The 11,025-nt window shown below is 41.4% G+C and overlaps 1 protein-coding gene across 3 annotated transcripts in view; it reads right to left on the bottom strand.

Moving 5' to 3' along the window:
* Positions 1-1,427: 1,427 nt before the first annotated feature.
* The window catches only part of LOC126297516 (uncharacterized), a 323,790-nt gene continuing 314,192 nt past the window's right edge, over positions 1,428-11,025 (bottom strand). For all 3 annotated transcript variants that reach the window (XM_049988402.1, XM_049988404.1, XM_049988403.1), the window contains one exon: positions 1,428-2,476. In XM_049988402.1, coding sequence (XP_049844359.1) covers positions 1,650-2,476 — 827 coding nt within the window. In that variant the 3' untranslated portion in view covers positions 1,428-1,649. The remainder of the gene's footprint in view (positions 2,477-11,025) is intronic.

The raw sequence follows: 11,025 nt of genomic DNA, 5'->3' as shown, positions 1-11,025 counted from the left end.
TGTGGAATGTCTGAGTTTTCCTTAGTGAACTCACTGTGATCAGATGGGCAAAAAGGAATGAAAGTTGAAACAATAAAGGCATGGCTCTTTCTCAAAAAGATGGCTCTTTGATGGCGAATCATGTGCTCACTATTATGACAAAATGTCAAAACAATATACACTTCTTGGTAAAATACTTAAAACGTGAAAAGGGTGATGACAGTACAGAACAATGACTGTAAAGTTTTTTGGAATCATCTAAGTGCATGATGCAAAGGTGTTCATTAATTTCTGCAAAGGCAATTTGCATCCCATTTTCTCCTTAATTGACCAAGGTTTTTTCTAAATTTTTTAAATGTTCGATTTTATAATAAAAATGAAGGCCAAAATCATGCTCTACAGGAGAAATCCAAAGCTTGAAATTCAACTCTTTGAGAGAAGCGTATAGTGCATTCAACTGTAGAAAATAAGAAAATGTGTACAATAATAAAGATTACATATGATAAAATGTGGTGAAACATAGTAAACAGACAATTTCTTTATGTGGTTCCTTAATTTTTTGTCCAAAATCAGGAACATTACTTATAGTTCACTTTGATTTAATGTACAGGATTTACGAATGTTAGTAAAAGAAACCACATGCAAAAAAGTTACGAAATAAACAAACTAATTAATTAAAATGTATAATTTGAAGCACTGTTAATTAAATAACATTATAGGTTCTTTGGCTGATCATCACTGTATATTGCAAAATGTATGCCAAAACAGTGAGTATAGCCTCTTGCTTGGAATTTGTAATTAACTCTGAATAAATTTTTTTACTGTGCTTTTATTTTTGGTTAAATGCATGCCTTTATAAACATATTCGGCACTGATATGTTAAGCACATTGATATGACTTAGATCACAGCCTAATGGCCATATTACTAAAGTCACCAAGGATGAAACATCAGATGTGGAAGCCTGGATTTTACGACAGGAAGGAAGAAATATGTTAGCAAACAGTCTGATATAATGTACTATCCTGGCATATCAGTATAATTCAAATAATAATAGTTGCTAAAAGTCTACAAAATGAATGATAAACAGACACTACAACTTTAATCACAAGTCAAGAATGGAAATTTAAGCACAGCAACTATGAACATTCATAAACTGACAACTGAAGGAAAAGGGGGTGGGGTGGGAGGGGAGACACAAAATGCAGGAATATGTTTGGGGTGAGAAAGGATTCAAGGCAGTATTGAAGAATGAGTAGGTCATGAAGAACTGAATTCAACGAAAGCCATCCAAACGGACACGACAGAACAACTGATATAATGTAATATGATAGTGTTATTACTACTCATTTTAAATAAATTTATAATTAGGAGACAACAGTTTCACAGAATGCTATGGTTTTATAACAGGAGAGTAAACAGGAGTGGTTGTAAGAAAAGCAAAACTAAATTCAACAGAATAACAAATTTTATTTTATTCACTTTTATCTGCAATGTGTACACACTCTACCCATGCGCAGTAGAGCTACTGAAAATTTAATATAAAGTAATTTACTTTAGGAATTTATGACTAACTCACACTGAATATTATTTCTAAATTCAGTCAACTTCAGTAAATGAGCAGTCATTTGTGTTAGCCAATTAATATCGAAAATATGGCTTACTCTGTATACTAAAAGGTATCATCAAACCTTAGGTGAGGGTCGTGCTTATCTTCAGTCACATGGGTATGAAAAAACTTTGGACTTGAACTGACAGAGCTTGATGGTGTGGAATGGAGGAAAGTTGGTGATCCAGATTGTAAAGACTCTTCAAGAGATCCCCGTCGCTGAGTTCCTTGTGAAATACTCATCCCTGCTCTGAGTAAAGGTGTTGGGGCGGGCTGGAAATAGTAACCAGTAGGACCTACTGCAGAAATTAGCTGAGGTGGGCCATGTGCCAAGTGAAGAAGATTTCCAGAAGCAGAAGACACTCTCCTAAATCCTGGAAGCCCTATTCCCAATCCTGTCTGGATTGGGAAAGCCTGGCCTGAAGATGACTGTGTATTATCCACAGGAACCCAATAATGTCCAGAGTCCACATAACACTGTTGCAGTTCACCATGTTCATGTGCAAACCCTGAAGCACCTTCAGTTTGAGTACTATCACTAACATGATCACCAATTGCAAAATAAACACCACCAGCATCTGATAAATTAACAGGGTGGAAATTACGGCCAGTAACAAGAAGTGGATTTGTATGTGAGACTGGGCTACCTTGGGGTGTAATACGTGATGAGCTTTGGGCCGTGTCTGCTCTTACACCAACAGGTTTATAAAGGGGGCCATGATGAGCATGTAAATCATGCCTTCGATGACTTGGAAATTCTAAAATAGGAGGGCTCATCATAACTGGAGAAGAAAGTTGATGTTCATGATAATCAGAGTCAACCGGAGATTGTGGAGCTGTGCTGTAGTAGAAATCATCCAAATTTCTAGCAGCTCGCCTTGGGGGATACACTGAAAAAAAAAAAATGAAGAAGACAATCAATTACCAAAAAATATTCATAATATAGGACAATAGCTGTAACATATTAAAATTTACACACACACACACACACACACACACACACACACACACACACACAAAATTATATAAATGATTACATAAACAGAATAACATTTACAGTTGACTGAGCAGTATATTAATAATCATCACGCCCAGCGTTAGTGTAAATAGCAGCAATGCCACTGCAAGTCCTCCTTTATATTTGTGATCTCATGATGTCCCTCTCTCCTTGCTACACTGCAATAGTCCACTTGAATCTGCTGTCAGATTCAAGTGGCGCATTTTCAGAGATGGAGCAGCCATGGAGATGGTGAGTTGAGACTCCGGGCGTAAAGAGACAGTGAGTTTGGAGATGACGTCACAAATCCCACTGGCAAGTTCAAATGTAGCATACACAGCTCCTTCCTGATCTCTAGTTCACACCCCTTGTATACCTTACAAGGCCTAGTCACAACACTACTAAATGCAAGCACTATTAATGCACTCTGGTGACCATTCCAACTGTCACAGAGAATAGCAACTCTAATCATTTCATACCCACTGGTGGTGTGCACTTGTACAAATCTTCTGGATGATTTGCCATTTTTGTCAGTGTATAATGACTGTAGTTTTTCCATTTCTTTCAGAAATTTGCCATATCAACATAAAAAGACCGTGCTGGCTAATGTTTCAAGGCAAAATCTTTGAATTACCCATGCCATGGTCTCTGCAACAACTGGAAAGGCTGCTGCCCCTTTTAAGAAACCATAAGTTAGTCAGGACTCTGCACAGATACCCCCTCACTGTGATTGCTCTCAGTATTGTTGAGACATGCAAGCCACACCACCTCGGTAAGGTCCTTTGTTCACAGGGGCAGGAGGGGGGGGGGGGGGGGGGGGGGGTTTCCAACATATGAAATACGCCTGAAGAATATCAAGGAAAATTAACTGTGACTGATTAAAATAACGAATCTGAAATAGTGGCCGACTAATCACTATCTCAATTAACAGCAAATGTGACATGCTGTAATTAGTACACAAGTATCACATACTGGTGGGTGCTCTACCCACAGAAAGAATTTATGCATCAGAAAATTTCCATTTTAAAGCAGAGTTGGACAACAACTTCCATTGCAGTGGGCTGAAAAAGAAACACTGTGAGATTGGCAGAAAGTAGGCAATTCCATGCTCATTAAGGGAACAGTGACAGACAAGATGCTTGGCCAGCATTAAAAACTGAAACTTCTGTTATGTTAACACCATGTCAACAGATGTTGTAGCAAACTGTAGCATTGCATTTCAGTTATCGGCTGTGAACACTAAACAGCCAGAATCAATCCATTATTAAGTTATAGCATAGACGTAGTGCACAGCAGTGTCAGATAATCACGTTCTCCACATGAACACAATCAGTGAATCCAGCATGATACTTTCATAATAAACCATCCATGCATTCTAGTTATTATTTATTTCTTTAATACCACACTGTGCAGATGTACAGTATTAATTATTTATAATAAATTATTGGATGTAATATTCATGTTGTCTGGTACCATTCTGATGTACCTTTACTCACAATGCAAAATTATGATAGGCGTAGAATTTTACCATTGTCAAAAATTGCCAAACCAACCTAACAATTCATGGGTTGCAGAATAACACAAGCTGGGACGTCATTGTGAATTTGTCACTAGTACCCACCACGAATCCTACACTGTTAAAAGTAACACTGTTGTTATTCATCTAGCCCCAGATAGGGAAGTCTTTGAAAATGCACTTCAATGTGAGAATCTGACCCTTACGGATGTGCTCCATGTAGCACAGTCCTTCAAAGTATCATGGGCTGCAGGCAATCGGATTGCTGTGTGTGTGTGTGTGTGTGTGTGTGTGTGTGTGTGTGTGTGTGTGTGTGTGTGTGTGTGTGTGGGAGGGGGGGGGGGGGGGGGAGGTATCAACCCGTTAGGCACAGTGCAGGTGTTCAAGATGACAGGGAAGCCATTCCACAGTACAACGTTCAACTCACCATTGCATGAGGCAGCGTCGTTAAGACCACAGTGGCAACAGGAAACATCACATCAGGGGCCACGTGGCCTCCCTTCCGTCTTGCTCGTATTGCTTTGCCCAACATGAGTGTGTTGCATGCGCTACACATTGGGCAGTTTGCAACAAGTGTTGAAAGAAAGGCCACGCTGCATCGGTGCATGGTTCCTCATAAAACGTGATGGACACAGTAGTACCAATGGACATAAACTGTATCTATACAATGACTGTTCCCCAAACAAATTATTTATTGACTTGCGTATGTTTAATAAACCGCTAAAAATGCAAATGGACACAGGAGCTGGAGTGACTTAAGTAAACGCACAAACATACATGGACTTGGGCCCCCTCCCTCACATAGGTTTCATGGAAGTTCGTTAGCTACAATAAACAGCAGATTCTGATCCTAGGTCAGTTCCCCGATCCTGTCTCTCACAAACCTGTTGTTTGCTCTTGCAGCTTCCTTGTTGTGGATCATTCCTGTAACAAAGACCTGTTCAGGTTAGATGTGTTTAATGCTTTCAGTTTCTCCATTGGCAAAGAGGTAAATTTAGTGTCATATCAAGTTCTGTATCAGCAACTGAAGCCCCTCTGCTCATAGTTTTCATCGCCATTTTGTTCAGGACTAGGTTGTGCTAGCGAGTTTCTGGCCAATTACCATGAAAGAGTCTGTCTGCCTTCTTTTTTTTGGGTGCAACAGGAGCCTGTCATACTGCATGTCTCTGTCAAGGTTGTATTAGACCATTTGACATTGATCACCATCATTCAGCCCATTTCTTCCCCTCTTCGTTAAGAAGCAGACGGGTAAGCTTTGTCTCTGCAGCGAATTTAGTGTCAAGATTAATGCATGGTCGGTGATAGATGCATACTCTTTGCCCTGCCATGATGACTATCTAACGAAACTGTTAGGCAGCCACTACTTTTTCATAACTGATTTGCCAGAAGCATACCTCCAGCTCCCCTTGTATGAGGCCACTGGGCACCTTCTTGGTGTCAATATACCTTTTGGCCTATAACAATATCAACCCTTGTCTTTTGGCAGCACTAGTGCACCTGCAATTTTTCAGCAGTTTTTAGAACAGCTGACAGCATCTATACTCAGTGATATCGTTATTTCAGGTTCTTCCACCGAAGACCACCTTAGAAATCTCCCATCGTCGTTTCTGGTTTTGCAGTCTGCGGGCCTCAAGTGTAATCTAGCTAAATCTAAATTTTTTCAGCTGTCAACTGAGTTCCTAGGTTTTGAGGTTTCTCACACAGGGGTCCAGCCATTGCAAGACCGAGTTGGGTTAAGGAAATGCAGGCATTTCTACGTAAAGTTGCATACTACCATAAGTTTTTACTGGATGCATCCACTGTTGCTCAGCCACCGTAAGAGCCTTAGTGTAAAAATATTCCGAGCTCGTGACCAAGTGTTTACTTTGCTTCAATCTGCCCCATGTCTGGGTACTTTTCAGCCAGTTTAGCATTTCATGTTGGCCACAGATGCCTCTCAGCATGGTCTTGGTGCAGTGCTGGCAAACAAATATGCTACTGGGTCTGAACGACCAACTGCTTACGCTTCTAAGACTTTAACTCCCACTCAGCAGTGATATTTTCATATTGAAAAAGGCACTTTGTTGTTTGTGTTTGCCCTCAAGAAATTTCACATCTTCTTGTATGGTTCTAAGTTCCATTGAATCATGGATCACAAGCCACTGGTTGCTCTTTTTAGCCCTTCAGCTTCTGTGCCAGACAAGGCATCACGTTGTTTGCAGTGGTGGGATATCTTCCTCACCCGTTATCATTATGAGACCCATTACTGGTCGACAGCGCAAGACACAAACATCAATACCTTTTCTTGCCTTCCGATCGGCTGGACCTGGTGGTTGATCAGGATAAGTTACTTTGTTTCCATTTATATACTGAGAACTAGAATGTGATCAATAGTTTTCACATCGCTAGTGCCACAACAGCATTGGCCGTCACCTTGGATCCTGTACTTAGTCAGATCCTCTTTTGTGCAGCATGGTTGACAAGAAAAACGCCCGGGCTGTGCCGCAGATCCCTTGCATAACTCTTTCTCCCTCCAACACCGCCTTTCTGGATTTGATGGGGTTTTATTTTAACTACGAAGGATACTGCTGCCCAGGTTGTGACTCTCACTTCCTTACACCATAATTACTGCTGCTTCTGCATATCAGTCATTGGGAGACCTCTCACACCAAAGCTTTGGTCTGCCGACATGTATATTGGCAGAGCACAGATGAGGACATTACATCACTTATTATTGCTTGCACTCACTGTGTTCAGCAACAGGTGGCCCCGTCGGTGTCTTTTATCCCCTTGGCCAACATCGCAGTGCCCGTGGGAGCATCTACATGTTGATTTTGCTGGGCCCTTCCTAAATCGGTATTGGCTCATTGTAGTGGATGCCTATTCCAAGTTTCCCTATGTAGCACGTTGCACGACCACGTGCATGGTGGTCACTATTTTGGCCCTGTCTAAGCTTTTTGTAATTTAGGGACTTCCATGTACCAGGGATTGTTGACAATGGACCCCAGTTTGTTTCTCGAGAATTTGCATCTTTTTGTCAGGCTAGTGGTGTTTACCATCTCGCGGCTCACCCGTTTCATCCTCAGTCTAATGGTGGGGTTTGGACATTTAAAACTCAGATGCGGAAGTATGTATCTGACAAGTCCCCTGAAGCTGCTTAACCTTTTTTTTAGTTCATACAGTTTCATTCCAGTGGGAAACAAGAGCCTATGGATGGCAACCATGGACACTCCTTCACCTGCTGCATCCGCCATCACATCCGCTGGTGTTGCCAGCTCCTCAACGATTTCATCCGGGAACAGCTGTTTGGGCTTGTGGTTTCAGCTGTCGGCCGAACTGTGTTCCAGCCATCATTGAGCATTGCCGGAGCTAGTGTCCGCGTGACGTTGGCAGCCCTGACGGGTGTACGTCCCATCACTTTGACTGGCTGGGGTTGTGGATGATCCACCGCCTCCCTCATCCCCACCATTGCCAACGCTTGTTTCTGTGTGGCTGACAGTCTGATTCACACAGCAGATGGGGTCACTGTCTGGGGTTCTTGACTTGGCCCACACTCTGACTGCTGTCACCGGGGCAGCCCCCATTGCAGTCTCCATTGCTGGATCTTGTGAGGTTGTCGTCTTAGACGTCCCTAATGATGCCAACCTCAAAGAGGGCGTTGCTATGGAGATGCTGTCCCCAGTCCCACCTTATTGCCTCTCATGAGTGGGGGATGGCGCGCTGACCAACCCACTCACCACTTCTGCCCCTACTTGCCGATGCCTGCCTGCCACATAGTACATCAACTCCCATTGTTGGGCTATGAAGGATTTCAGTGCTGTCATTGGTGTTTTCTGTGGCTTGTAATCTCTGTCAGTGCTTTTTATGTATGTATGTAGTTTTCCCATCCCCTAGATGGGATGAGTAATGCACCTTCATTCATGACGCACTTGATTTCTGAGAGTGTGTGTCCATACAGTTCACAGGCCCACTTATATAGGCCACCTGGGTTGGCCCTTGGTACAAGTGCTTGGACTATTCTTTACGCTGTATTATTGTTGTCCAGTCAATGTGTTCACTGATACTCACAACCTGCATCTTACATGTTGGTCTATAAAGTACTATGTTCTATGAATCGTGTTTGTTCTTGCTACAACATGTTTGAAACTGAAAGAAATGAACTTTTATATTATTTAAATACTTTTATTTTAATACTATAGGGCAAATGTGAAGTTCGGTGGCAGGAGGAACAAGACTTCTGGTCAGGTGACTACAGGGTTATAAACACAAAATCAAATAGGGGTAATGCAGGAGTAGGTTTAATAATGAATAGGAAAATAGGAATGCGGGTAAGCTACTACAAACAGCGTAGTGAACGCATTATTGTGGCCAAGACAGATACAAAGCCCACACCTACTACAGTAGTATAAGTTTATATGCCAACTAGCTCTGCAGATGAAGAAGAAATTGATGAAATGTATGATGAGATAAAATAAATTATTCAGGTAGTGAAGGGAGACGAAAATTTAATAGTCATGGGTGACTGGAATTCGGTAGTAGGAAAAGGGAGAGAAGGAAACATAGTAGGTGAATATGGATTGGGGGTAAGAAATGAAAGAGGAAGCCGCCTGGTAGAATTCTGCACAGAGCACAACTTAATCATTGGTAACACTTGGTTCAAGAATCATAAAAGAAGGTTGCATACATGGAAGAACGCTGGAAATACTAAAAGGTATCAGATAGATTATATAATGGTAAGACAGAGATTTAGGAACCAGGTTTTAAATTGTAAGACATTTCCAGGGGCAGATGTGGACTCTGACCACAATCTATTGGTTATGACCTGTAGATTAAAACTGAAGAAACTACAAAAAGGTGGGAATTTAAGGAGGTGGGACCTGGATAAACTGAAAGAACCAGAGGTTGTATAGAGTTTCAGGGAGAGCGTAAGGAAACAATTGACAGGAATGGGGGAAACAAATACAGTAGAAGAAGAATGGGTAGCTTTGAGGGATGAAGTAGTGAAGGCAGCAGATAATCAAGTAGGTAAAAAGATGAGGGCTAGTAAAAGTCCATGGGTAACAGAAGAGATACTGAATTTAATTGGCGAAAGGAGAAAATATAAAAATGCAGTAAATGAAGTAGGCAAAAAGGAATACAAACGTCTCAAAAATGATATAGACAGGAAGTGCAAAATGGCTAAGCAGGGATGGCTAGAGGACAAATGTAAGGATATAGAGGCTTATCTCACTACGGGTAAGATAGATACTGCTTACAGGAAAATTGAAGAGACCTTTGGAGAAAAGAGAACCACTTGCAAGAATGTCAAGAGCTCAGATGGAAACCCAGTTCTAAGCAAAGAAGGGAAAGCAGAAAGGTGGAAGGAGTATATAGAGAGTCTATACAAGGGCGATGTACTTGAGGACAATATTATGGAAATGGAAGAGGATGTGGGTGAAGATGAAATTGGAGATACAATACTGCGTGAAGAGTTTGACAGAGCACTGACAGACCTGAGTCGAAACAAGGCCCCTGGAGTAGACAACATTCCATTGGAACTACTGACGGCCTTGGGAGAGCCAGTCCTGACTAAACTCTACCATCTGGTGAACAAGATGTATGAAACAGGCGAAATACCCGCAGACTTCAAAAAGAACATAATAATTCCAATCCCAAAGAAAGCAGGTGTTTACAGATGTGAAAATTACCGAACAATCAGTTTAATAAGCCACAGCTGCAAAATACTAACACGAATTCTTTAGAGATGAATGGAAAAACTAGTAGAAGCTGGCCTCGGGGAAGATCAGTTTGGATTCCGTAGAAATGTTGGAACACGTGAGGCAATACTGACCTTACGACTTATCTTAGAAGAAAGATTAAGGAAAGGCAAACCTACGTTTCTAGTATTCGTAGACTTAGAGAAATCTTTTGACAATGTTGACTGGAATACTCTCTTTCAAATTGTAAAGGTGGCAGGGGTAAAATACAGGGAGCGAAAGACTATTTATAATTTGTACAGAAACCAGATGGCAGTTATAAGAGTCGAGGAACATGAAAGGGAAGCAGTTGTTGGGAAGGGAGTAAGACAGGGTTGTAGCCTGTCCCCGATGTTATTCAATCTGTATATTGAGCAAGCAGTAAAGGAAACAAAAGAAAAATTTGGGGTAGGTATTAAAATCCATGGAGAAGAAATAAAAACTTTGAGGTTCGCCGATGACATCGTAATTCGGTCAGAGACGACAACGGACTTGGAAGAGTAGTTGAATGGAATGGATAGTGGCTAGAAAGGAGGATATAAGATGAACATCAACAAAAGCAAAACAAGGATAATGGAATGTAGTCGAATTAAGTCGGGTGCTGCTGAGGGAATTAGATTAGGAAATGAGACACTTAAAGTAGTAAATGAGTTTTGCTATTTGGGGAGCAAAATAACTGATGATGGTCGAAGTAGAGGGGATATAAAATGTAGACTGGCAATGGGAAGGAAAGCGTTTCTGAAGAAGAGAAATTTGTTAACATCGAGTATAGATTTAAGTGTCAGGAAGTCGTTTCTGAAAGTATTTGTATGGAGTGTAGCCATGTATGGAAGTGAAACATGGACGATAAATAGTTTGGACAAGAAGAGAATAGAAGCTTTAGAAATGTGGTGCTACAGAAGATTAGATGGGTAGAACTAATGAGGTGGTATTGAATAGGATTGGGAAGAAGAGAAGTTTGTGGCACAACTTGACCAGAAGAAGGGATCAGTTGGTAGGACATGCTCTGAGGCATCAAGGGATCACCAATTTAGTATTGGAGGGCAATGTGGAGGGTAAAAATCGTAGAGGGAGACCAAGAGATGAATACACTAAGCAGATTCAGAAGGATGTATGTTGCAGTAGGTACTGGGAGATGATGAAGCTTGCACAGGATAGAGTAGCATGGAGAGCTGCATCAAAGCAGTCTCAGGACTGAAGACCACAACAACA

The sequence above is a fragment of the Schistocerca gregaria genome, chromosome X, assembly GCF_023897955.1.
Source record: "Schistocerca gregaria isolate iqSchGreg1 chromosome X, iqSchGreg1.2, whole genome shotgun sequence".
In the NCBI taxonomy this organism is placed as follows: Eukaryota; Metazoa; Arthropoda; class Insecta; order Orthoptera; family Acrididae; genus Schistocerca; species Schistocerca gregaria.
Note: the sequence above shows the minus strand (reverse complement) of the source record. Positions and strands in the feature narration are given on the sequence as shown.